The following is a 27,944-nucleotide window of genomic DNA, read 5'->3' on the forward strand; positions in this document are numbered from 1 at the left end:
GCAACATCTACAGGAAGTGAAACTTTTAGAGTGGTCTACAAACATTGTCATTTGCCCTGAATGAAGGTGTCATATCAAATGGCAAGGGTTCCACCAAACACGCAAGTTACACCAAACGCGGCAAAGTCATGTTGTTCAGCATCACCAACTCACGCGAACAGGCCTTCATACAAAGTAGGCTGTCCGTCTGTCCGGTCGCAATCATGGGTGTTTGAATCCCCCAACATGAGCGGGGCTCCAGACGTCACCTGTCTTTGGTTCCGCTGACAACCTTTAACCCAGGTGACCCCTGCCTACTGCCTGATGACGGCTGGGATAGGCTCCAGCACACCTACAACCCCTGTGGGGACAAGCGATATAGAAAATGGATGAAAGGATTTTGTTTTGTTTAGTATGTAGCCATTACTTAGGTTGTTATTGACATTGGGTGAACGTTTCATGTCAATAGCACTTTCTGCCTCCACTAGTGTTTATGAATTAGCTTTACAGGTAGCGATTAAGAACCTTCTTGCTGTTTTAGTACTTTACTGAATGTAACTGTAAAACGTTAGCATTATAGAGAAACAGACAGATAGACAGACGGACGGATGGACAGATAGATAGATAGATAGATAGATAGATAGATAGATAGATAGATAGATAGATAGATAGATAGATAGATAGATAGATAGATAGATAGATAGATAGATAGAAAATAAAAATAGTCAGGTGTGATATCGCATCTCGGAGGGTGGGCGGGGGAAATTTATCTACGTGACGCAAGCGTACATGGGCGGAGCTTAGTTCAGGCACCATGGCTTCGGTAAAGACCGAGGTGAGTGACTGAACCTTATCTACTGCAAGCTTGTATCACTTTCCTCTTTTTTCTCGGAAGAATACATTACTCCGTTGTACGCGGGGGCTTTGTGGTAAAGAGGCACAACTGCCGTGAATTTGTTGTCCATTTCCCGCTGCCAGCCTATGCTCTCCTGCTTTTGTGCTCACCGGAGGGCTGCTGAACGTGTAGGAAGATGCTGCGCCCCGGAACCTGAATGGTGTGTGCAGGCGCGGTTTCTGCTAAGCTCCGCTCCTTGTGTTGTCCATACATGCTCCTTGTTGAATGCAATTTATTGCCCCTGTCTGTGTTAAGCCCTCGAAATAAACCAAAACGGGATTCATTTTCGCCCTTTGAGTCAATGCCGTTCGTGTTTTGGCTGTGTAGAATTTTGCCGGTCTGTGGTGGCCAATTGCATACCACTGCTGTTTAGCTATTTGCTAGTTAGCAGACTACAGAAATACGAACATAGCGATGTTTATAAAGACTTGGGGTCAGCATCTTCACATAAAATTAAAGTGTTATTACGTTGTAATATTTGAGAGAATATGCTGCTGTGTTTGGCTCTGTTAGTGTAGGTATCGCATATAATACTATGTATGCTAGCTACCTAAACACTCAAGGCTGGGCAGCTTCCACTGTAAACACATGGCACTGGCTTGTGAGCATTGTTATTTTCTACATTTTAAACAGGCATGTCTTTTATTTGTTATTCTCGAAGTACGGTGTGCCTCCTCTGTAAAGCAGACCTTCTTTGGTGTGTTATTGTCATGTCTCTCTATGCTATCTTTGCTAAGCACTCCGGGCTAACGTAACTCCACAATAACAAAATACTCAAATTCTCCTGTGACATTTGAAGAAACGTGTGAAGACTCAATAATAACTATTCATCCACCTGAACGTTGGTGGATTTTTGTTTTTCCTTTGAGGCGCTGTGGTGTTTTTGCGTTGTGATGGCATCGACTGACTCGAAAGGTGAACGGTGAAGAAGGCTTCATCTGTGAATAATCATAACTTTGTCTTCTGTACCACATTGATGATAATTGTTGGCCTCCGAGGTTCACAGTTCTGAGGTTGCGGGTTCGATTCTAACCCCCCCCGCCCCCTCCCCACACGTGTGCAGTTTGCATGTTCTCCCTGTGCCTGCATGGGTTTTTACAGGGTACTCCGGTTTCCTCCCAAAAACATGCTGATTGAGCAGTCCAAATTGCCCGCAGGTCTGAATGTGAATGTGGATGGTTGTTGGTCTCTGTTTGCCCTGTGATTGGCTGGCAACCGGTTCAGGGTGTCCCCTGACTACTGCCCAATGACTGCTGGAATAGGCTCCAGCACGCCCGCGACCCATGTCGGGAAAAGCGGCTTGGAAGTAGAATGGATGGATGACATTTTATATCAAAAATACAATAATTACCGGTACTCTCTATCAGTGAGTACTCAAATGGAGAAAACTTATGCTTGTATGGGTCTGAAAAAACAGCAGTATATCAAACATACATATGAACACAACTAAATCAGATGTATCCTCCTAAAATGCTAGAAGACAAAAATCACATAAAATGAACAAATATGTTAAGTGTGTCAAAACAATATGTACTTTTTTATGTTGTATTTGGAGTGAAATAACAGTAAATATAAAGCTAGTCTCTGCTGAGAAGTTTCCATCATGTCTCAAAAAGCTTTATGCGAACAAGACAGCAGACATTTTATACATGGCTGTTTACGCTTGGGTTGTACATTTTCTTTCTTGATTTCCTTGACCGCAATTGCTATCGGACGCAATGAATCCACAATCAATAGCACATTATTGACAGAAGACTGAATCGATAAGAATGCCCATTTCTCGTTTAGGTGGCTTTAAAGTCAAGTTGCACCACCTAAAAATTCTATTGTTTGTAACGTTGTGCAAATGCGCAGTTGTTTGAGCCGTGGCAGAGGTATGCACTCGGCGAGCGCTCGCTCGCTCATATTCGATAGATAGTTGTCCGTCGTTCCACTTCATATCTACTCTATGGCTTGTTGTGTTCAGCTTGGACTTACCTCTATCCCATGGAGCGGCGAACAATTGCGAGTGTTTTCAAAGACATCGACCGTTGTTTTTACGTCGTTCGTTCAAGGGCGCAAATTGTTCACTCGGAAGACGTTTGCCAGATGTTCGCCAACGATGTGAGTGATTAGTTTTTGTTGCACTTTGCTGCTCAATGGAATAGGTTTTATGCTTAGCATGAATTCAAGAGTGCCCATAAAGTCTCTTGTGTAGATATAATTTGTTTTGGTGACCTTTGCACTTCATTAAACCTTTCCCTTAGTACATATAATACAGACAGTTACATTGAATGCATATCATTTTATGAGGTAAAGTAGCTGTACTTCAGAATTATAAGATGTGTTGCTTCATGAGTTCTTCCGAGCCATATTCGATTGACTGCTGCTGTCTTTGTATTGAGGTGGTCTCTGCAAAGTGTTCTTTATAAGAATTTTACAGCTGCTTTTTATTCCTTTCATAAAGTATTTGAGACGACCTCAGTCGATGTAGAGGTCTGCACTCGAGAAAATGTGTCAGCCATTTCAGTACCCTGTTTTTTAGTTTTGTTTTCCCGTGTCTCAAGGATTGCTCGGTATCTTACATGAAGTAATCTAATTGAACATTCAGAAGCAGAGATTCATTGCCAATTTGTCAATGTTTGATGGGATCTTTCATTTTCAACCGTTTTTGTTTTTTTTCATTCTCCCTAAATAAATCCTGAAGATAATTTGCATCTCTACGAAAAGAGGCCAATCTGCTCAGCGATTAGCGATAAATTAGGAACCTGAAATTCACGATGATACAGAAACACATTCAATCAAATTTGAAAGCAAATTAAAGTTCCTGAGAAAGGTAACATACTATTAAGATGGATAAATTTGTACTATTTTGCTGTGTTGTTCAGTTTATCTATCTCATCGGGCTCTTAAAGCAATCATATTGTATTAAAACAGCAGTGGATGGGCAGGAATGCAGGTTTTGTTTTCTTTAGGTGAACACAATTCATTTCTCATTGTTTCATCTCACGTGTGACAGTGACACGTTGCTGCTTGTTGTCACTGGCTGTCAAGCTCTTTTGGTAGTTTTGACCTCGTGTTTTTATTAGGGAGTCTGAATTGTCTGAGCAATTGCGTAAACCTAAGAAGGGATAACTAGCCATCTAATGAACAAGTTTTATGTTACTGTTTTGTGGCCAATAGCTCCACCTCAGTGTTTCAGAAACTCCAAGGTATTCCGCTTTTCCATTTTTATGTCATTGCCCAAAATTATTTGAGGTCTTTGACTGCCACCTGCAACCACATTTGATAGCTTCCTATTGACGTGCATTGGCTTCCAGACCCGTACGTTTCCTCATCTAGTGTAAAACTGCGGCGATGGTTGCATTGTGGCAGTAAACAATTCAGTTGCAAAATGGCGGAGATCTTCAGACAGGCTTCTCTGCCTCCCTTCCCCCTCCCTCCTGATATAGCAGTTGTTTAACTGGCCACCACTAGGGGGCGGAAAGAGCACAAAGCCGTTCATAAACCAGTCCATGAAAATAATGAATTGAAGGATTATTTCCCTTTACACACAAATTTAGAGAAAGTTCTTTCAGACCATGGGTCTGTGAAAAGAGCCTTGCTCGGACGAGATGTTCTTAGGGATGCGTGTTTGGTGTGGGTGGCTCTCAGGCCTGACATGGAGCTTTCTCACCCTGGCTTAGAGAACCAATTGTGTACGGTTCTGTAAATGTATGCAACAGCCCCCTTCAGTTTTTAGATTGATTGTCCTATCTGAGCCCTTGGTTCACATGTATCTTCTGGATAAGCCATGAAACGCAGGTTTATCTGCTACAGATCATTTTGACTTCACTAGATTAAAAACAGAAGGAAAACATTTAAGAGCAATATTGGGGTTTTTTTTCTGCCACGGTCAGCACAGTGTTTAGTTATCTGCTGATTTTGTGTACAAACATACCCGCAAGGGGAAGTCTGTTTTCCCGGTGAAGTATTCATTTTACTATTACAATCCCGGTGAAATATTCATTTTACTCATACATTCCATTTGAGAAGGGCTTGTCATGAAGTGGAAAGGAAAATAATGTTAAATTTGATAACTATGGACTCCAGACCTTTTTTTTTTTTTTTCCTTTGGTGCTTTTTCAGCCTATGTTTGGTAATCTGTTCTAGGAGAGGTGACACATGCTGCAGTAATAAAACAATTATAAAGCAGTAGTAAAGTATCCCCAGTTTTCCGTCGGTTTGCTCTGAAGCCCTCCGTTGTGACGAGAAACGTTTCGGATGCTTGATGGGATATTCTTCACCAGCCTTGTATTCATCAAAATGAAGACGAAGCCCCCTGTTGTACTCAACTATATGACATTAATAGACCTCAAATACAGTCCCGTTTTTCCCACAAATGCAAATCCTTATACCTACATGTATGAGCTATAGTATTTTCAAGGTCTGTCTAATGTTAGGTTTTTCTGATGAATCTGTTCTTCTCCCATTAGCCTACTGGTCTTGCCAAAGGAAGCAATTACAAAAGTGAAGAACCAACAAATAAGGAGGGACTGGACCTGGCAAACAATGGAGGGACAGGTATCATTTTTACATATGTGATGCAGGAGAGCAGTTCAGTAAAAAGACACACTACACCCTATCGTCTGTGATACTTACCTGTCCACCAAATGAATCACCCAGAAAGAAATTAAAGTTCACAACTGTTGATCTGCCCCTCCTCTTTTTTTGTTTGTTTTTTAGTGGTGTTTGCATTTGTTCTGGAAATTGGGAATATTAATTACTTGTTAAAACAAAGAAAAAAGTTAAAACCAGCAAATTTAATTTAGTTTAGAATTTAGTTCAACGGCCCTTTTTCTCTTTCAAGGCATTTAATCTATTGCAACAGGGCTGCTCTTGGAAGACGTTTCACCTCTCATCCAAGAAAGATGCATCAATTCATGCAACAAATCTTGGTTCGGATAGACCAGGGTAAGTTGGTGTGGAGCTTAATTATCATGATCACCCCAAGCTGTCTGTCCTAACCAAGCCTTGCTGAATGAACTGATATAGCCTTTTCAGGTGAGAAATGAAACATATAACAAGACAAACACGACAGTCCAGTTGCGATCAATCAAAGTCCTTAAGAAAGAAATGACGTGGTTGAATGGGAATGTCAACAAGCACAGTCCAACAGTTGACGAGAAAAAAAAAAATGGTGTGGATGGTAGTGGTGTCACGATACCAGAATTTCTGTAGTCGGTACCAATACCTGTGATTTACCACGATTCTCTATACTAATTTGGTACCACGGTAAAAAACAACAATAAAACAACAGAATCCACTTACTTTTAAAGTCACTAATTGATTTAAAACTGCTTAAATCGTATAGAAAACCTAATACATTAAAAAAGAGCAGCAGCAGTGGCATGGAGCCTTCAAGTCACACATCTATGAAAACAGGCAAGCCTGATAATAAACAATATTCAACTATATAAGTTTTAAAAAAGAGCAGCAGTGGCATGGAGCCTCTCAAGCCTCAAACCTATCAAAAATTTTTTGCACGGTGGCAAATACTCAGACAACTCAAACATGAATTGCCAACTTAGAATGTCATGAAGAATTTTTGCATAATGGCATAAAAGATAGAGAAAAATTATACAGTTGTAAGCGTATCTGTCAGTCTGTCTGTCTGTCTGTCTGTCTCTCTCTCTCTCTCTCTCTCTCTCTCTCTCGCTCTCTCTCTCTCTCTCTATCGCAATATCTCAATATCTCAATCTATCGATGGATGAGCTATGGTAAAACTATACTGTTTCTTTTTCCCAGTCTAATGTACACGTTTGGTTGTCACCCATAGATGAACACAAAGGGGAAACAGACAGGCTGGCCTCTTTGCCTGGTGCAGAACCAGTGCTTATTGGCACTGAATGTGACAACGCAAGGCACAGCAGCCCAGCAAACAGTTCTACAACGGAACACAACAAGGAGTTACCATTAGTAAATGAAAATGGTATTTCGGACATGGAGGCACCACATGGTTCTGTTACTGGGAGCAATGGATTTATTCTCGTTAAACCGCAACATGAGGACAGCTTTGAAGCCATGTCTGGTTTAGCGGGATCCCCCAACAGGACTATCCGACCACATACAAGTCCCCCCACAGTGGTACACTTGACCAAACCCCCCTCTTTGCCAGCCTTTGGGTCTCCTCAGACTTTAGGTGCACTAAGGACTGACCCTATTACAGGAACTGCATCAATGCAGGAGACAATAGACTCTAAAAATGGCATAGCCCCAACTACTACAGCCTCAAACACCATCATGATACACAGAGCTCGCAAAACCATGTCCAGGCCTGCTGTCACTCTCGAACAAAAGGTGAATGATTTCAATGTTGTTGTTTTTTGACAATGAATGTTTTTCTCCTTAGAATTTTCAGTCATTGTGCACTTGGATGCGAACCTAGTGAATGGTAAATATCAATTTTACATTATGCTGACATTGAGCGGAATCTTTGCATCGCCAAATTGTATTTTTTCAGGAAACTTAATCAATTCCTCTCCCCTGCCCTGCCCTCTTAAAAAAACTTTTGGGAAAACTTGTTTTATATACTGTACAATACGCTCCTGCTGCTGGTGCTGGAAAACATTCATGGGATGCATTCACGCCAAAGCTCAGACAATGTTGTTGGAACAGCTTCCAAATTTTGAATCACACCTTACCTTTCCACCACTACTCAGGAGACTCATAATGTTTTACTTTTGTGTGACTGGCAGCTTCTAAAAAAGGAATTGAGAGAAGCAAACAATGCCAAAATGGAGACCTTGGTTTCATCCGACACACTGAAACCTTCACAGGAGTGCTCAACAGAGAACCATCTACCTCAGATTCCTTCGGATCTGCCAGCTTCAGCACAAATCCCTTCATCGACATCACCAGCAACTGCTTTATTTTCTTACTCTCCGCACACGTCAATCCCATCCAAGCTTCAACATGGTCACACAGGTTCCAGATGCGAATAACCCACTGTTACACCACCAAATACTTTTTGAGGGGGGCCTCTTGGATTTTAAAATAATCAGTCCTCTTTGGGTGTATTTGTCTTGCGATGTAGGCGTCTTCACAGGAGGCCTGTCTTCCCGTAAGAAAAAAAGAAGGATGGGAACTTACAGCCTGGTTCCCAGGAAGAAACCTAAAATTCTTCGCCAGGCAACAATGTTGGAAATGTTTAAGATGGTACACCCCAATGCCAAGATGCCTGAGGTATGTGCTCAATACACGGATCAGATATAAATGCGTTTGTGTTCGCTTCTGATTTGTTGTTTCTTTGAAATTAATCAACAGCTGTACCATGTCAAATAATTTCACTAAATTGAGTCAAATGTTCCACTTAAAAATGTACCATTCTTGAATCTTAAACTATCCCATTTATTGAGTTTAGGTATTGATTCGTCTTTTATTGGAAAGCTGTGCACCCCTAATACTTAACTATCAATCCATTTTCTATATTGCTCGTCCCAACGGGGGTCACGGGCGTGCTGGCGCTTATCCCAGCATCCCACTGCCTGGATGAATGGATAGATGTAATGTTGAGAAAAGGTCTGTCAATCTGTCACCAATGACACGGGCTCTCTGCCACTCTGTGTCAGACCAACAGGTGCATCAAACGGTAGAGAGGGGAATTATTTTGGCAAATACAAGACTAGACACATATGTACATGGGGCACCAGATATTGACCAAAATATATACAATTGCTCCCTCTGCCCAGCAAGACCTCAATGTGGGACCTCCACGGGCAGACTTTGATTGCCTGGTCTGTGCGTATGAGTTTCAGATCATTATATTTGTGTTTATCCTGTTCAGTCGTGTTTGGCCGCATTTCTTGGTGTACAACGGGCCTAAATATGAAAACTTTTATCAAAGTAGTTTGACGATGGTTTTCTTACAAGTAGTTATAGTCATCCTGGATCCCTAATTTCAGGTTATATTTTATATTTTCCACATTTTGTTCTGTCTTAACTCCTAGACAAATATCAACATAAATGGAGAGAAGATGGATCATGCGTCTGAGGAAGATGAGGAGTCAGATCTGGTCGATTCAGAGGAAGAACAGCAGCCGAAAGGAGAGGAACTGGGCATTGATGTCTTACATGTAAGTTCAACATTTGAGTCTATCTCTCAGGTTTGGCTTGCTTGCTGAGGAAATACTGAATCTTACAAACTTGCAAAAGAGCTGCAATTAATTTGACGTTTAGTAATCAACGTAGCGGTAGTGTTTAAAATATTTGTGGTTAAACTTGTCATTTATTAGGTTGAGTGTGAGCAAGATTCTGAAGAATCTGGAGAAGATGAAGAGGAGGAAGGCATGGAGTCAGATTTGGTAAGACTAATTGGAAGGCAACAAAATAATTCAAAATGCTTCTGGTTTCAAACAATTTTGTCTTTCTCTGACACCCTCTCTCTATACTTTCATTCGCCTCAGAGCACAGAGTCTAATTTAAAAAAGTTAAAGAGAAATACAAAAGGAGACCATGCCTGTCTCAGGCCATCTAGGAAGTACATGAGGATGGTCAAAGTCAAAGGTAAGAACTCCCAGGAAACCACACCTGTACTTTGTCAGCCATTTCAGTCTCTTGAGTGTATCCGCTTGTCAGCTGCCAGCATCAGCTCAGTGGCCTAGTAGTAGTGTCCGCCCTGAGACTGGAAGGTTGTCAAAGTCCGCTTTACTGTCAATTTCTTCACGTTAAGGCACACAAAGAGATCAAAATTACGTTCCCCACCGTCCCACGGTGACTAGACACAGTACACAACACTCACATCAAACAGCACAAAGAGTAAAAACGAACAGACAAGAGCAACGAATAAGTAATAAGCAAATAACCCAAATAAATAAACAATCAATAAATTAATAGACAAATAAGAGCAGCAAAATGGAGCAAGCGCGCTAATAGCAGACAGCCAGATCATAGCGCAAAAGAACAGGACGTCATGTAGCAGAGGGTGGAGGGGGGGGGAGGGAATTCAGGATCCGGACAGCTTGGAGTACGAAGCTGTCTCTGAGTCTGGTGGTGCGGGAGCGCAGGCATCTGTACCTCTTCCTAGAGGGCAGAAGTACAAACAAAGAGTGAGCGGGGTGACTCACATCACACACAATCGCGGCCGCTTTGCGGGTGAGACGGGAGGCGTAAACTTCCTTCAGAGAGGGGAGTGGAGCCCCGATGATTTTACTCGCAGTGGTCACTATGCGCTGCAGGGCCTTCATGTTGTACTCAGAGCAGCCACCACCCCACACAGCGATACAACTGGAGAGGACGCTCTCAATGGTGCCACGGTAGAATGTGGTCATGACGGCGGGAGGAGCACTTGCTCGCCTGAGGTTTCGCAGAAAGTACAGGCGGCGCTGAGCTTTCTTCGCCAGCGACGCAGCGTTTGGTGGTCCAGGAGAGGTCCTCACTGATGTGCACCCCCAGGAATCTGGTGCTGCTCACTCTCTCCACCACAGCACCGTCGACGTGGGTTCAAACCCCGGCCGGGTCATACCAAAGACTATAAAAATGGAACCCGTTGCCTGCCTGCTTAGCACTCAGCATTAAGTGTTGGAATTGGAGGGTTAGATCACCAAATGATTCCCGAGCGCGGCACCGCTGCTGCTCACTGCTCCCTTCTCCCCCAGGGGATGGATCAAAATCACATGGGGATGGGTTAAATGCAGAGGACAAATTTCACCACACCCAGATGTGTGTGTGACGATGATCATTGGGACTTTAACTTTGATCTTTGTTGCCTAGCAGTGTCCCCCCCGATCCCCAGTACAAAGTACTTTTGCAATTTCTATGGCTTCTTTAGTGTGTGTGTGTGTGTGTGTGTGTGTGTGTGTGTGTGTGTGTGTGTGTGCGCGCGTGCGTGCGTATGTGTGCGCGTTTACTTTCTTGCACAATTATCAACAATGACAAGGTAAACGTCAAAATAGACGGGAAAAAAATCAGATGTACCGTATCTTTTAATGTTCCACAATTTTACAGATAATGGTAATAATTTATGACAATGACTAATTCATTAGGTTTTTTTTACTTTTTAAATTACAAAAAAGCGGGGTCATGGAGAGACCCTGCAAACTCACACATTGAATGCTGATGCCCGGATTTCAGCCTATGAGCCCTGAAATATAATGTGAAAATAAACCCTAAATAGACTCTAATAAACATGTGTACTATGCACATATTTTTGGCCAAGGACAAGATAATAATGTACTCAAATAAATGAAGTCCTGATAATTTTGTCCTCACAATTTAGACACCTCAGTTTTCACCACCTTCGAGCTCTAATTATTATTAATACCAGAGTAATACTGAGTCGTGCTCTTCATCCAACTTTTATTGCTCTACCCAAATGCAGAGTCCTTTGCTGGGCCTCCAGCTGTGGTTATGATGCATACTGAAGACACAAACAAAGACTCCCAGAATACACGACAAGACAAAATTTCACTCCATGAGCTGGATGCTCCTTCTGATGACAAAGGTGAGCTCAGAAGACAGATGGAGCCAATATAACCTGTATATTTTCTATTTTTACGTCACATATTATATTTTATTTCATATACAGGGTCCGGCAACTGACACATTTGTAGATTTAATAAAAATGCAAATAAATTAAAGAAACAAAAACTTTATTATTTTTTTTCCCGAAAAGTACATATAATGCCGTTTTGTTTCATTTCATTTTTGTTTCATTTTCGAAATATGTTATTTTGGTCTTACCGCTGCCACATTTTCTGGAGTTCTGGCGGTGCGAGGTCGGCCAGTTGATTTCTGTTTTAGTACTGATCCACTGGCTCTGAAGTTAGTTACCCATAACAAGATCGTGTTTCGAGCAGGTCATGTCTACCAAATCGGAAGCGCAAATGGAACGCTCGTTGTGTTGGAGTTACAGATTCGTTCTTGATAAACGTTCCCACAATGAAAGCGCGATGCTCACCGGTCCATTTCATGTTAGCAACTGAAACGAAACAAAATAACTATTTGAAAACAAAACAAAAAGGAAATGAAACAAAACGGCATTGTATGTACTTTTGGAAAATAAAAACAAACTTTTTTGTTTCTTTAATTTATTTGCATTTTATTAAATCTACAAATGTATCAGATCATTTTGCCGGACCCTGTATAATCACAATCGTCATCCAATGTGTGCATGTTTTATCAGCAGTTAGGAAGACAATTTGATGTTGATTGTAATTTAATGTATTTAGCAAATATTGTTATTTACTCTATTTTCCAATCTCAAATCAATTCAATGCATACAAATTTATATTTAGTGGGCTTTTCTCTGTGATTCTTTTTTATTTCCCCTTAAACGGTCTATATGCTCGGTATATCTTATGTTATTTTGTACAGCACGTTTGGAAAATATTCATAGCACTTAATTTTTCCTACATTTTATCATATTCCTATTCCAAAATGGAATACTGTATTTCCCTCCTAGGTTCTACAAAGCACACCCCATCATGAGAGCATTTTGTCAAATGTATTTTCTAAAATAAAAAAATAAAAAGTACATACTATGGTTATTGTCAGCATTTGTTCAATACAATGACAGAGCTGTACAAAACATTTTTGTTTCTTCCGGAAGCTCTCTATCTGGTAAGTTTTGAGAGTGAAGGAAAACCACTGTTGAGTTTGTGCAGCAAAGAACCGCCAAGTGCTGTTTTGGATATGACTTTTGCTCGTTGCAGAGACATCAAGTTCAACAATGGAAGAGGCCCAGGAGCTACCACTGTGCAGCTGCCGCATGGAGACACCCAAGAGTCGAGAAATTCTCATTCTGTCAGATGGAAAGTGCATGGCTACGGAGAGTGTTGATGCACAATTGAGCCGCTGCCAGGGGGCTGTATTGAAGCAAGAAATGATGCGTCCCTCCAACTCTGTTCAGCTGCAAGTTCTATGTGAGGACCACCGCAATGGCATGGTCAAGCATCAGTGCTGCCCTGGCTGTGGCTTCTTCTGCAGGGCTGTAAGTATATGCCATTACAGTATCAACCGGGACATACTGTCAAGAACGTCTGCAGTTGGTTCCTCAGCTCAAGGCCTAAGTAAAAAATGTGGGCCTTCATCACAATCCAAATTTAGAAAAATACGTATTGTGTTATCATCACATTATTTCAATGACACAATGGGAAAATAACAAAAAGGCCATAAAATTAGATAGTTACAGGTGAACAGCTTGTGTTGTCAAATAAATATTATCTTCCATATATGGTAACAGTCTTCATGAACTGATTAATTTTATTGAGGCTTTGATATCATAACCTCCTGGGGGTTATGATCAGCGGATGTCAAGAATATTTGTCAACTGTAAGCATGTAAAGCTTTTGAATACAGATTAATACAAATTCTTTTGAAATAATGCAATTAGTATTTAAAAATTAATTTGCTTGAGCCTTTTTATCTTGGCCTGTGCAGGGGACCTTCATGGAATGCCAACCAGACATGAACATCTCACATCGCTTTCACCGTGCCTGTGCCTCGGTGCTGAAAGGTCAAAGTTTCTGCCCTCACTGTGGCGAGGAGGCAAGTAAGGCCAAAGAGGTTACCATTGCCAAGGCTGACACAACCTCCACTGTACCCGCCACATCTGCTCATGGACCTGCTCCCCTGGGAGCACACGAGGGCCGAGCGGATACAACCACTGGCAGGTAAATTCCTTGTTACCTTTTCACTGACCTATGCAGTGACTTAGGGAGTGTCCTAAAAGTGCTTTTTTTTTTTATTACGGGCCGTCATTTGCTCCTTTTTATTAGATTCTATTTTATTTATTTTTTATGAGCCAAACTTGAAAAATATAATTGCACCACTGCTCAAGTGAACTGGAAAACAAATAGTCAAACTCACAAATCTACGTAAAGTCATTCACTGTTGTTCGTCTTTGGTCTGTGAAGATGATCAGCACCAAGAATGCATGCGTGGATGGATTATGGTGTGAAATTAAGACACCGTTTTTTTTCTGTTCAGTTCTTTATGTACCGCCGTGGCGGGTGAAGGAAATGTAAGAGCAGACAGCTCGCTTTGCGCTGGATTGGTACCCGGGCTAGACTCCCTTGCTGTTCCGGGATCATTCAGGAGCGCAGAACTTCAGGGCGATATGGACGCAAGAGCCCCATCTCCAGTTCTTCCTCGAGAAACTCTTGAAAGCATCCTGCTTGCTCTAGACACAGAAAAGTATGTAGTATGAATTTATTTGACATCAAATGTGACATCTGCCATTTCTCACATTTATACTTGTTTTAATCAGACCAAAGAAGCTGCGATTTCACCCGAAGCAACTTTATCTCTCAGCCAAACAGGGAGAGCTTAAGAAGGTTGTACTTATGCTTGGTAAGTTAATATGTTTCTCTTGTCATTCTATCATCCGCGGGCAGCTTTCTTCGATATTCATTGAAAAATTTAAACATGATTTCCATCTTCTTGGAATATGCAGTAGACGGTATCGACCCCAACTTTAAGATGGAGTCCCAGAACAAACGCACCCCTCTCCATGCTGCAGCTGAGGCAGGACAAAAGGAAATCTGCCACATGCTTGTGCAAGTGAGAACTTATCTTCTTAGTCTTCTTATGGTGAAGTGGTTAATTTATACAGCTTGTACCCTACAGACTTCACTAACTCACCGTTATTACATCCAGATCAGATGAGGTTATGTTTCCATCCGTTTGAGCTTTTCTATTTCTTTTTGCATATCATACCTGCACTTTTTTAAGTATCAACCTAAACTATTGGGATTACATTTAATTCAATTCAGAAGCTTTTCAAATCCCAATCATCAGACCAAATTAAAAATAACTTGTTTGTCGACTCAACGGGTTTGTGTATGCAAGGTCAGATGACTCGTGTCTCACAGAGTTGCTTTCATTTCTTATTTCTGTTACAAGTAATCCCCCTTAGTCTGTGTGGGTGCTGGTAAAGTTCACAAGACGGGTTGTTGATGTCATGCCGTTTTCCAGTTTGTTAACACAACAATCATAGGAATTAAAAAAAGTAATCAATGTTTCTTCGCTTAAAGGCCGGTGCAAACTTGGAAACTTGCGACGAAGATCATCGAACACCACTGATGGATGCCTGCGAAAACAACCATATAGAGACAGTTATGTACCTGCTGCGAGCTGGAGCCAGTCCTATGCACAAGGTCTCTCACCATCACTTGTCGGCTGGCACACAGCAAAAGAAAAAAAAAAAGATCACACAAGCCTTTCTGATCAGCCTGTCACATTCATATTTGTTGTTTTGAGAAATGTATACCTAACTGGTCACTACTAAATTGTCTAATCTACTCAGGATGTGGAAGGCTTCACGTGTCTCCACCTAGCGGCCAAATCTGGACATTACAACATTGTTGAGTACCTTCTGTGTACTGGATACGTTAACATAAACTGCCAGGTCAGTAACACTTTGTATGTAATTATGAGTTTCATTGTGACTTACCCCGGCAATATTTCCTGAGGAGATATGACACAGAATTTCCTTGACTATGATTCTACTATAGTTTAGTGACTTTTGTCAAATAATAGTAAAATAAACACGTACCAATGTGCCAACATATAAGAACATTCTGTCCAACCTTAACATGTATTTTTGGGGGTAATCTTGATGAGGAATACACGTTTGTAATTCTGCTTTTTATTTCTTTTGACGCAAATTTCATAAATGGCTGTCTCAAGTCTAAGTTGGCTCATTCAATATTCAAAATGTCTGACTTGGTGCAAGTGATTGGCAATCCCGTCAAAAAAAGTACATGTTGCAAAACTATCCCCTTTCACACCAAATTGGCATATCAACATTTGACAGCTTGTGGATTTGCATGGTAGCTTCCCAAAACCAAATAATGATGCGTGCCAAAAGCTGCCTCGTGTGATGTATAAAATAAGAAGTGAGTCTTTGGTGTTAAACTTTTCATTCCAGCCCACTTTGGATAGCTTTTCACTGCTCCACTCCCTCTACACCTTGGAAGCTGAAAAAATGTGGAGTCTACTTCAGCTTGTGTTTGTGCCTTTAACTCACAAAAGAGACTGTAAAAGGTTGGCTTTGAATTTGTGAAAGTGGCTCTTTCAAAAGGTTAAGAGAAAAATCAGTTTTACATGATTATGTTTTGTTGGTGGACAATCATGTGACAAGCACAGTGTTCTTTTAAGCTTAACTATGACTAATCAGCATGTTTTATTTTTTTCCTACAGGATGATGGTGGTTGGACAGCTATGATTTGGGCCACAGAGTACAAGCATGTGAACCAGGTCAAGTTGCTTCTGTCCAAAGGAGCTGACATCAGCATCAGAGACAAGGTTGCCCTAATGGTCTTCTCAGATTACATAATTTTTTTTGCCATTCGTGACGGCCGTGCTGTCAGACTATAAGATAAATATTGTTCTGTGTCTTGGAGCGGCATCCTGTCACATTACAAGTCAAGTCACCGACCCGACCTTGCCCAACAGTCGCCTGCTTCTAAGTCAGTCCATCGCCGCAGGTCTCTCTGGAAGGCGGTACAAGCAGCTGTCATGAGGCGATACGTGCATATGCAGAATAGGCCCAAAAAAAAATAGAGAGGGTGTGAGCCTATGGACCTGTTCCTGGATTGTGGAGAGAGGGCAGTGTGATGTTTCAGTGATTTGACAGACAATGATATCATGAATAGCATCTCTTCCAGCACATAACGCAGAAATAGTCTGTCAGCAAACCGACTGTTGTTTCTAACTTCCGCCAATAGGGTGTATGCAAACATTACACTGGCACTATGGACTCTCTAGTGTCCTGAAAGAACTTGAGGTTACAAATTTGTGTATTGACACCACTTATGCTAATCTGCTATTCGCTGAGGACATTTCAGCCACAGCTCCACAAATCTTTCCTCACATTGTGGTCCACCGGAGGGCAGTACAGTTTTTGCATTGATCAATGGCCCAAAGAATCGCTTGAAAGACGATGTGGGTTATGTCACACTATACGGCAAGACAAACAAAAAACTTGACATGCCAGACTTTTGTCGTCGTAGTAGTGAACCGTCTCAGACTGCAGCTGACCAATCGTTGATTATGTAACACTGCAGAATCTGCGATACGTCAAGACGACTCAAAATCGGCTATGGCACACGACATTTGTCTGTGACACGTTTGTCGGCTGATTATTGGGCTACATTTGTGTCTTCTGACGTCGGCATAAAACATACTTAACTTTGGATCTTTTGTTTTGCAAAGAAGTCAAGCATCTAATTCTAGGATGGGGTCAAATTTTCAGGAAGAAAATATCTGTCTTCACTGGGCAGCGTTCTCTGGTAGCGTTGAGATTGCCACGCTGCTCCTGGACGCACACTGTGATCTCCACGCTGTAAATATCCATGGGGACTCTCCTCTACACATAGCTGCTCGGGAGAATCGTCTGGACTGTGTTGTGTAAGTCGCTGAAGTTGTGTGAAGGCTATTACAATCTGATGTCAGGTGTCATACTTTCATGTTTCTGCAAATCCCCCCATTGCATCTTTCTCACTGAATTGTTATTTCACAGCATACTTTGCCCTTACTCTGAGATGTTTTTTTCTCAACTAGTGTTTAACTGATTGAAAAAGGTTCTGAAATCCGGCCAAGATAATCAAGAAGGTGACAGTGGGAGTAAGGCAATGTTGCTGCTATGCTGTCATGTCACCACACAACTTGGAGCAGGAATCCCCAGCATTCACACCTATTGACTGAATTTTACTTTTTACGTTTTGAATTGTAATGTTTTGTAAAAAGTACAATGCAACCTGCGAAAAGTAATTTATTTAGTTAACAGTCCTCTGCCCTCCAGGCTTTTCCTGTCTCGAGGAGCAGATGCTTTGCAAAAGAATCGTGAAGGAGAAGCCCCTTCAGACTGCTGCAGCCACAACTCAAAAACTTTTGCAGCGCTGCAGGCCAACAGGAAAGAGAAGGACACCCTCGACGTCACGTTCATTCAAGCAGCGGATAAAAGCCTTCACAGGTTTATTGGATCATGTGCTTTATCTTTTAATTCAAGGCCTTAAGCAACGTTTCATATGAAAAGGTAATGTTAAAAGAGGGCACATAGAGGGGATGAAATGCAAACCAGGGTTATTGTGAGTGACTATGATGAGGTAAACAAAAGGTTTTCTCATGGCAAGTGAGTTCTTGCCTTGTGTACCAAACTGCAAAAACTGCCAGGGACGCTCATCAATATCGCATGTGTGTGGTTTATGTACAGTGACATTGCTCTCGGGCAGGAGAGAGTTCCTCTCCCCTGTGTCAATGCTGTTGACAATGAATCTTACCCAGCTGACTACAAGTACATCCTCGAAAATTGTGTCACCTCCCCGCTGAACATTGATAGAAACATAACACACTTGCAGGTAAGTGTATCCCTGAGAAATTCCTAAGAAAAAACCTGCTGTCCCTATCCTATTATCAAGTCACCAATGTTATTGTTCTGCATGTTTATGACAACACAGTACTGCGTTTGCAAGGATGACTGTTCTTCAAGCGTTTGTATGTGTGGACAGCTCAGTCTGCGCTGCTGGTATGATACGGTAAGGCATATATTAGAGAGGTTTTTTGTGTGTGTCTAGGAGCGTTCCATACAATTTAGGTTTAATTTTAGATGTAGATAGAAAAACAACCGGGGGTGTCCAAATATTGGATATCAGCAAAAAAACAAGTATTGTATTTTACTGCATTGTATCTATAATCAAATATACACGTTCCCCGATACAACTAGTCCATTTCAGATGCGGCTGTAGCACTTTTATGAGCGGCACCCAAATCCAGCATGCACATGATCGCAACAACAATGTGTGCTAATGTGCTACTAACTGCATGGCTGTTCACAATAGGTCTTAGAGGCTCCACCAGTGTTAGATTTTTTTTGACAATTTTATTCAACCATGAAAAGACGACTGCATGTGATCGTCAAGGAAGAAGTGGGATGCTACAGATAGAGTACAAGGGCAAGAAAAAGGCTTTGTTCACACTGCAGGTCAATTCAGACCTGCACAACACGTAGCTGATTTTCTTTCCACGCAATTTGAACAGCACAGCTCTATTTTTTTCCTCCAAATCAGTCGGTTGAAGCACAAAAAAAATGTATGAAAATGTCACAAATGCGACAAAACTGAGAGCGAAACACGGGGCCATGTTTTCTTTCATAAACACTTAGCCACATGACCTTGTGTTTTGTGTCTGTACATGATGTAGATTTTTGCTGGACGGATGCATTCTGTGAAATACAATGTAACAAAGATAGGATTATACAAAAATGTATGAATTGGGCATCATGCTCTGCAGTGGGAATGAAGCCCATAACAGGAGGGATTAGAGGTGTCACGATTGATCGATTAATTGACAACTATCATCAACTCCTGTTGAACTTTTAGGACGGTTGTCTTCTACCTGAATTCTGCCGCGAGAAGCCCCCTCTCATCTTTGAGTGTAACCATGCTTGTTCCTGTTGGAGGACCTGCAAGAATAGGGTGGTGCAAAATGGACTTAGGTAAAGAAGATTTTTCCTTAGTATTTGATCACCTAAACCAGGGGTCGGGAACCTTTTTGGCGGACAGAGCCATACATGCCCATTTTTTTACAAATAATTTCCCATGAGAGCCATACCATTAAAAAAAAAAAAAAAAAAAAAAAGCGATAGGCTAGATACAATTAAATGCATGTATTTTAATTAAGACCAACGATTTTTTGAGTGTACTAATGTATTCTTTTTAATAACGTCACCAAAAGAGCCATATCTGGCTCGCAAGCCATAGGTTCCCGACGCCTGACCTAAACTATAAAAGCGATCTGTTTTGGTTTAGAATGTCTATATTTTTGGGACTATAAATGTCTCAACATTAAAGACACACCAGTTGAAAAATGCATCATCAAAAGGAAATGTTACTCTGCACGATGCAGTATTGAATGCGTGCGTTTGTGTGTGTGTGTGCTCCGGAGTATAAGTCGCACACACACACACACACACACACACACACACACACACACACACACACACACACACACACACACACACACACACACACACACACACACACACACACACACACACACACACACACAAAGATGAGACCAAGAGCTGTAGGTCTTTGACTCGTACCCAAAATAGGCACAACCAACAGAGTTCTGTTCGGGCGTCAAGGTTGAAATTCCGAACATAACCAATATTGACAGCATAGAACAAGTTCCGGTTAGATTCCAAACTGCATAACTTTTCTTAGATGTTTAAAATGGCTTACCTTAACTAGAATTGTGTTGCATTATGACTCAAGGTAGAATCCTGTTTAGTTATTGTGCCTTTCAATGCTGCAAAACCTTGTCGTGAAAAAAGGAAGCCACATGATAAACTACAGATACGCCACATTAGTTGACATGACTACTATTGGTTTATTAGTACTTTCAGTTGTAACGGTACTTGGGCCGTAAGATCACATCATAAGATCACAATGAACAAGAACGCTTATTAAAAAGAGGCTTATTGATGCCTCTTCTTTTTCTCGAAGAAGATTAGTGAATGAGATTTTGAGGTGACAATCCAAGATGTAATTTATACAAGTCGCATTTGAGTATAAGTTGCAGGACCAGCCAAACTATATACAGGGATGAGGATTTTCCACAGGTCCGCGGATTTCCGTGTTTTTTCCCGTCAAAAGTATCATTTTCGTGAATCGTGTAAATCCGTTGAGAAAATGTTGTTTATATAGGTAGGGGGATAGGGAAGCGGGCGATGTTAGCCTCGGCGACTCACGAGCATTCGCCCACATGCCTTGACAGCAACTTACGGAAATCGGCTTGCCTCTGTGAACCTAACTAACTGGCAGCAGTGATGCGACAATATCCGCCTTATTTTCGGCAGCATTTTGGCGCTACTTTCGTCACATCATTTTTACTTGATAACATAACTTACACGGAGTACTAAGTGTTTTTACACCGCCACAATGTGAATTTGCGATTGGGTTTTCTTCACTTGTAGACGAGTTATTTAGTTAGATATCATCGCCCCCCCCAGATCCCTAGCTACTTTTCAGTGTTTTTTCACATTTGCCATTCACATCCCTGTATATTTAGGTACATAAAAAAGTGAAACTTACAGGGTCCTTTTTTTTATTTAGAAAACAAGTCTAGCACAGAACGCAGTCTATGAAAAGGTGGAGCTTTAATTTCGTATTTTGTTAAACGTTGCACTGGAAGTACTGGGCGTACCATTTTCGTGAATCGTGTGAATCCGTTGAGAAAAAATTGTTTATTCATGGGAGAGCTGTAGGGAAGCGGGCAACGTTAGCCTTGGCGACTGTATGAGGTTGGCCGATGGAAGTAGATTTTTCCCAGTCAATCCCCATCGTGTCCCTCATTTGCATTAAATTCAGGGCTGTCGAAATGTGAATCTAAGTCCGCTGTGCCTGACACTGATGAGGATTATAATCCATAAAGTTTATGATTCTTGATTCTCCCTTACTGGTATTTTTTATGCATAAAATAACTAACATTTATGTATAAAATAACTATAACATTGTCCAGTTATCACACCCGTTGAGCAATTTCTTTGTCTGCGCCCCGATCGTACCCCAAAATCGTGGCCGACAGGCTGCGCCTGCAAGTACACCTGTTTTTGTTTTTTGGTCTACAATTTCATATCCCGTATTTTACGGACTATAAGTCGCTCCAAAGTACAAGCATAGAGTATAACTCGCATCACCCATAAAATGGACAATAAAGGAGGAAAAGACATATATGTATAAGTCGCATTTTTTGAGGAAATCCATTTGATAAAATCCAACACCAAGAACAGACATGTCATTTTAAAAGGCAATTTAAAATAAAAATAGAATAGAGGCAGTTGGAATAATTGGACGGTATGCTAATGTTACATAACACATAAACGATGAACTGAGAGCGCGCCGGGTATGTTTACATATTTTGAGTTATTCAGATAACTATAGCATAAATAACGCTAACAAGTTTACCAAACCATCCTTGTCACCCCAAATCACAAAATCCAATGAAATCTTCATCCTCTGTGTCATTTTTAAACGACTCCGGTAAATACGGAGGTAGAAGATGCGGCGCTTCCTCTTCTATATTGCTTAAGTCAGATTCATCGTCAGTTGCAGTTCCAATTATTCCAGGCTTTCTGAATCCTGACACACATGCCTTGAGTGCCCTTTTGCGGTTTAGATTGAAAATAACATATGAAATATAATAATGTGTTAATAATTTCACACGCAAGTCGCTCCACAGTATAAGTCGCACCCAGCTATGAAAAAACTGCAACTTGTAGTCCTGAAAATACGGTACTTTCTTTCATCAAATTAGCAGGTGGGCGAGGCAGAAACGGCCAAATTCACAAACACGCCAAACAAAATCAATGCCCCTGCACGAAAATGATGATGCGTTTGCTTTTTTTGCAGTAGTGCAGACTACTCTCCTTTCTGTCACCAAATCAGCAGGTGCCTTGGGGGCAAGGTGTCTTCATGCGCCGGCACACTCAGATGTGCTCATCAAAGCCCCAAACGCGCTAGATTGGACTTGTGCTGGCAAGAAAATGAATTCATGTCAGGGCAATGGGCTCTGTCTACCAAAATAAGACCCATAGTCTGAAAAATATGGTTGCTCGTTGGATTAGGAAGCAAATGTCTGAATATACCAAGAGAGAACTAATAATATGTCATGTAACCCAGGACCAGACTTGAGCTCTTTAGGACCACTAAGAAGGGCTGGGGTGTACGAGCACTACAAGACATACCACAAGGGACCTTTGTATGCGAGTAAGTCTTTCACTTATTTAGTCCTGTCACTTAAAGTGGAAGTTTTCAATTTTGAAACCACTAGCAAGATTTGAATATGACCTCATTTAATTCATCCCCACCCACCACTCACTTAAATGCCCCAGCTTGATTGTCAAACTTGGCCCTTCATAATGGCTTTTACTGTCCTGCTCATCGGTATTGGCACCCATCCATATTTTGCATGATCTGTACAATCTCTTCTGAAATAAATGGGAAATTGACAAAGCAGAAAACATTTAGCCCGCACAAAGGTTTGTTTGTTTGATGTGGTCCTTTTTTTCTTTACCATTTACGCCAAAGACTTCTGTCACCAAATTTTTCCATGTCCAGGTAGGTTCTTGACACTTATCTGCTTGACAAACTTTTTATTCACATTATGCACTGTTGAAAATGGGATGGCAAGATCTTTGTCGTTGGTTTTACCAGTTGACAATACCAATGACACAGCAGACAGTACATTTTTTCCACCCATTGATTCTTGTTTTAGATTATTTTTATTTGCTCTTTCATAAATATAGGACAAGTTCTTTATAGAAAATAAAATGTTTCACTTGATTAATTTTCTTTCACTGGATATTCCCCATTATGTACTTTAACTTGGGTGCCAATAATAGTGAGCAGGACAGTATGTTGTAAGTGTATAGTTCTGAAGAATGAATGCTGTCTAGCTTCAATAAAACAACAACAGTGGTAATATTAAGGTAACAATTGCACTGTAAGCCAATGTGTCAGCCAATGTTAGCCACGGCTGCTACTTTGGTAGCATGACCATTTCTTGTTGATACAGTTGTTACCAAATGAGGGAGCGATGTTCTATTCCTTTTACATAGGGGCATAATGCAAAATACTAGTTAAAACAAAGCTCCTGAAGCCCAGGCTAACAGGTAAGTGGGCTGTTGACCGGCTAAGTGTAAGTGCGCAGTCAACGAGGAACACTTCATTGGTCACACTTTCCGTAATCTGTTTTTCCTCCTTGGGCGCGGTGGTTTCTTTGAAGGCCCCCGTAACTCAAAAATATTTTTAATAACTTAATGGATTTTCTCATTGGAATTTGTCAGGACTGCTTGATGCATGTGGTTTTAATTGTTAGTCTAATTATTAACATTTCATCAAATTGAGTTAAATCTCAAATTTGATAAACTTTTGGGTGGTCAGACATGTGTTTTAAAAACAATATTGCCAAGTGATTGAAGTTGACTCTTGCTTGTCAACAGGTATGTAGGTGAGATAATCTCTGAAGCAGAAGCTGAGATGAGGCAAAATGATGCTTACCTCTTCAGTTTGGATGACAAGGTACAGTTGCAATTATGCAAAAAGGTACCCTGTCTAAAGATGTTTACATTGAAAGTAAAATATTTGCTCTGTTTGTCCACTGTGAGTTTCCAATGACGATTCTATTGTAAGAAAGGGTCGTGCTGCATAATTAATCAAAATTAAATTACAATTATGATTATTTCATTCCACAATTATTAATATCCATTAAGATCAATGTAATATTTTTATACAAGGAAACCATGCTTGAATATTTACATTATACATTTATTTTAATATTTTAAAACTAACTTGTATGAATTTTGTGTGCTCCAAAATGATCTTGCGTATAGTGTTTCAAAAACTTTATTATCTTTATATTTCTTACATGTTTAAACATTTTCTTGTTTTGTCCTAAAAATTAAAAGATTATTTCAATGATTGTTATTGTAATTATTACCAACATAATCGTGATGAATATTATTTTCCTAATCAAGCAGCCATAAGAAAGGAGACCTGGCCATTATAGTTGATCCATCCGCGAGGACTTTTTGGAATAGTGATCCATGCAGTGGTAGAGTGGCTTGACAGACCATAATTGTTGTTGCTAGTATACATACTACTACCATGTAACTCATAGTATATTTCTTTTCAGCGATGGACCATCATGTTATTTACTGTATAAAGTTGATTAAGAATTCATATTGTTCTTAAATCCTTGTCTCTCAGCCACAAGAGCTTTACTGCATTGATGCACGCTTCTATGGCAACATCAGTCGGTTCCTCAACCACATGTGCGAGCCCAACTTGTTTGCCTGCAGAGTATTCACCACACACCAGGACTTGCGTTTCCCACATATTGCCTTCTTTGCCAGTGAAAACATCAAGGCAGGAGAAGAGCTTGGGTAAGAAATCTACTTTTTTTTTCCCCTATTCTTTTTCTTCTTATCATCATTATTATTATTGCACGCACACACACACACACACACACACACACACACACACACACACACACACACACACACACACACACACACACACACACACACACACACACATCCACATCTTGGAGCTTCTTGTGGTCTTTAGTTGCCCATCTTTGTTGTAGCGGCTAAAGTTGTTTGTAGCTGTCATAGTGAATATGATTACATGCATTCTTAATAAGAGGGCAATGTACACTTTTGACTATGCATTGCTTTCATTTTACTCACTTCTCAGATTTAATTACGGCGACCACTTTTGGGAAGTGAAAAGCAAGGTGTTCAGCTGCGCGTGTGGCTCCTCTAAGTGCAAGTACTCGTCTGCAGCCATGGCTTTGTTGCAGGCAGATAGCACACCAGAGAATCAGCAGCAGCCCAGCGCCTTGCCTGACACCAGCTCCTCCAACGGCCCCCTCAGCCCCTCTTAAAAGTTGCCTCGCACCCAGCTTCTTTCCACACGCGACACTTCTCATGGACCAACGTCCAGATAAACGCTTTACAGACAAACTTGTACTGTATAGAAACACAACCCTTTGACCTTTGGACAAACTTTTTGTGATGGTGAACAAGATGCACAATTGGACCCCTGAGGAAGGTACTGCTGAAATGAAGACATTCAAAACATCTTTACATTTCATATTTAACTTCACTGGGAAGAAGAACTTGGATTTTTGTTATTGAGAACCATTCCTCCAAAATCAGTGCATATATGTTAATTTAGGTTTAAAAAAATATTTTTTTCCTTTAACATTTGAAAACATTTTGAAGAAAGATGAATCGTGCAAAGGTGGGCTAATTTGAGAGTAAAGATGAGGTGTGCTTCCTTGACGAACTTTTATGACGCTTGCTTATTGAAGGAAAACTCAGTTGGAAGGTAAAATATTCTATGATTGAGGGAGAAGGGATTTGACCAGATAAGGAGTAACGAAAATGGTGCTCTTCTTTTTAATGTACATGTTCATTACCTAGGTTATCATGGTTTGTAAAATACGATAACTTTTTTTTATTTTTTTTTAATCTGTTTTATTTCCAATTTTTAAATTGTACTTGTAGTGGTTCTGTTCATAATTTTCTTCCATGATTTTTCCAACATATCTTTAAGCATCGAGTGGAGCAGTGACCTGTTCTGCAAAATTTTAAATTTAAGTGGAAAAAAAAAATGCACTTCCATTATTTTCTGTTACACATTTGTGGATCGTCAAACACACATTTGTGGATCGTCAAACAGCATTGGAATTGGTTGTATCTTTTTCAATAAATTTACTACTAATGTGTTTATTCTGAGCTGGCTCCCTACATTTCCCCTATGGATGCAACACTGTCAGTGACAAGGTTTTGGTTTTGCATAATATCTCAATTTCTTTCTTACATTTTTTTTTTCTTGCTCCTCTCCTTAAGTTAAGGCACAAACAAATTACTGAACTAGCTTTTGACTTGAGCCTGCCGGATGTTGAGTCAGAGTGAAAAATGGGATGGCATTTGCCTTTAAATTGGAAAATTACTTTGATGTGATGGGCTGCTAAAAGATTGGTTAGCATTACTCCAGGAGGTTACAGAGACATCACATTTCTGCTATGTAGCACAGTTGATTGAAAGTATTATATCTTAAACCTTGGTGCAAATTACGGGAAGCTAATCAGCGAGCAAACAAATAGTTTGGATTAATTAGATTAAAAAATGCTGTGCCAAATGCAAAAACATCCTCTTGTATGCTTTTCAGTTTTTACAAATGGGCCGATGATTGCTCCCTTCCTGACTACTAAAAGGAACACTTAAAATCTTTTGATAACTAAATTCTTCCCAGTGAGGATTCTGATGAAAAGGTCCTCCAAACATGGCTCGACAGGAAGCTGCCTTTCCGCATTCCAAGCCAGAAGAAACCGGTGTGTATGTCTAAGTGAGGCCCTACCCAGGAACCGGAGCCGTCTGCAGAACTTTGGTAAATGTGCGACTCATTCAATTTTATCCACTCATGCTGGTTTCTGTATGTTTGGAACAGTCATGAAGAGACCAGTTCCTCAGTCCTCCAAATGGGCAGAGACTCGATCTACTGTGGTTTACGGTAAGTTCTTATTTGTTTCTTTTGAATTAAAACAGTTACCATCGTTTTTTTTGTTGTTGTTTTTTTTGCATTCGGATATTTGTGAAAAGCCTGATTAAAAGTAAGATTCTCCAAGAACGCAAATGACAGTTTTTCTTCCAAAGTGATCACTGTAACATAAGGGAATTTGGGACATATAGATCCATCTTGATGATCTAAGATGTATTCTTAATTTTGTGAATATCAGGTATGAACAATTTCAGTGTGTGTAAGTAATGTTTCCCATATATGAGCTGTATCAAATAAAATTTAAGAAAAAATAAATACTTTGGGTGTAAATTTGCAGGGTACCTGGAGAGATGCCCTGCATCATACTGAGAGCTGTCTAATATTTTTGACCCACGCTTAACAGTTAAGGTAACCAATATGAGCTAGCTCTTATTAGGATGCCAATCCTCTCTTGCACTGTCAATCAAAACAGAAAATTGCTGTCTCGATGAATGCAGAATATTTATTATAGCTCTTGTATTGAATAAACAGACAATAACCTACTGTACAAGTGGTTGTAATGTTATGGCGGGTTGATGTATGTTTTTCAACAAAGGGAGCAAAAAACTATTTTAAACTATACTGCCAAAACGTTTACGGTTAATGGAAACACTATAATGGTTCTTTGCGTCAGTGATGTAGAGCTTTATGAGACTGCACGGTTTCTATAATTCTCTTGTCTATCCTGTGTATCTATCCTTTGTTTTGGTGTTATCAATCCTTTTTTTCTACTTGGTCTGAGGAAATATTCTAATATTTTGAGATAGGATATTTGAGTTTTCTTAAGATGTATGCCATAATCAGCAATATTCAAATAATAAAAGGCTTGCAATATTTCAGTTGCATTGTAATGAATCCAGAATGTATGACATTTTTTTAATTGCATTTCAGAAAATAAATAACTTTATCACAGTGTTCTAATTTTATGAGACAGTCCTATATATATATATGTGGGTGCTTACGTATTATCGGGAGGACCTTTGATTTTTACTTTTTCTTTT

The 27,944-nt window shown here is 40.4% G+C and overlaps 2 protein-coding genes across 5 annotated transcripts in view; both read left to right on the forward strand.

Moving 5' to 3' along the window:
• Positions 1-738: 738 nt before the first annotated feature.
• Positions 739-26,668, forward strand: ehmt1b (euchromatic histone-lysine N-methyltransferase 1b). 4 transcript variants are annotated; one of them, XM_085927123.1, is made up of 26 exons: positions 739-814; positions 5,329-5,416; positions 6,672-7,192; positions 7,591-7,819; positions 7,929-8,077; positions 8,842-8,967; positions 9,127-9,195; positions 9,298-9,397; positions 11,211-11,333; positions 12,544-12,821; positions 13,271-13,503; positions 13,820-14,026; positions 14,100-14,182; positions 14,286-14,392; positions 14,866-14,988; positions 15,138-15,239; positions 16,034-16,138; positions 17,088-17,242; positions 17,637-17,807; positions 18,048-18,192; positions 18,292-18,369; positions 19,213-19,328; positions 22,516-22,602; positions 23,838-23,916; positions 24,604-24,779; positions 25,093-26,666. In XM_085927123.1, exons 1-26 carry the CDS (start codon positions 794-796, stop codon positions 25,280-25,282), a joined length of 3,861 nt encoding a protein of 1,286 aa, XP_085783249.1. In that variant the 5' UTR covers positions 739-793; the 3' UTR covers positions 25,283-26,666. The 4 variants fall into 4 exon arrangements, with proteins under 4 accessions (XP_085783249.1, XP_085783251.1, XP_085783250.1 ...); XM_085927124.1 differs by lacking the exon at positions 739-814 and adding an exon at positions 832-1,034; XM_085927126.1 differs by lacking the exon at positions 739-814 and adding an exon at positions 940-1,038 and having other exon boundaries at positions 25,093-26,667.
• A 172-nt stretch (positions 26,669-26,840) lies between these two features.
• cacna1bb (calcium channel, voltage-dependent, N type, alpha 1B subunit, b) overlaps positions 26,841-27,944 on the forward strand; it is a 115,799-nt gene continuing 114,695 nt past the window's right edge. The window contains exon 1 of the mRNA XM_085927119.1: positions 26,841-26,916. Within this exon, the coding sequence (XP_085783245.1) occupies positions 26,841-26,916 (76 nt within the window). The remainder of the gene's footprint in view (positions 26,917-27,944) is intronic.

The sequence above is a fragment of the Syngnathus leptorhynchus genome, chromosome 12 (genome assembly GCF_054491065.1).
Source record: "Syngnathus leptorhynchus isolate UIUO chromosome 12, UIUO_Slep, whole genome shotgun sequence".
Classification (NCBI taxonomy): Eukaryota; Metazoa; Chordata; class Actinopteri; order Syngnathiformes; family Syngnathidae; genus Syngnathus; species Syngnathus leptorhynchus.

Excerpts from the sequence above, each read along its gene's own strand:
- ehmt1b (XM_085927126.1), top strand. The coding sequence starts at position 961 with ATGCTCTCCTGCTTTTGTGCTCACCGGAGGGCTGCTGAACGTGTAGGA. Across the intron at positions 13,504-13,819 it reads GCGGATACAACCACTGGCAG|TTCTTTATGTACCGCCGTGG; the intron begins GTAAATTCCTTG and ends TTTTCTGTTCAG. Across the intron at positions 14,027-14,099 it reads CTTGCTCTAGACACAGAAAA|ACCAAAGAAGCTGCGATTTC; the intron begins GTATGTAGTATG and ends TGTTTTAATCAG.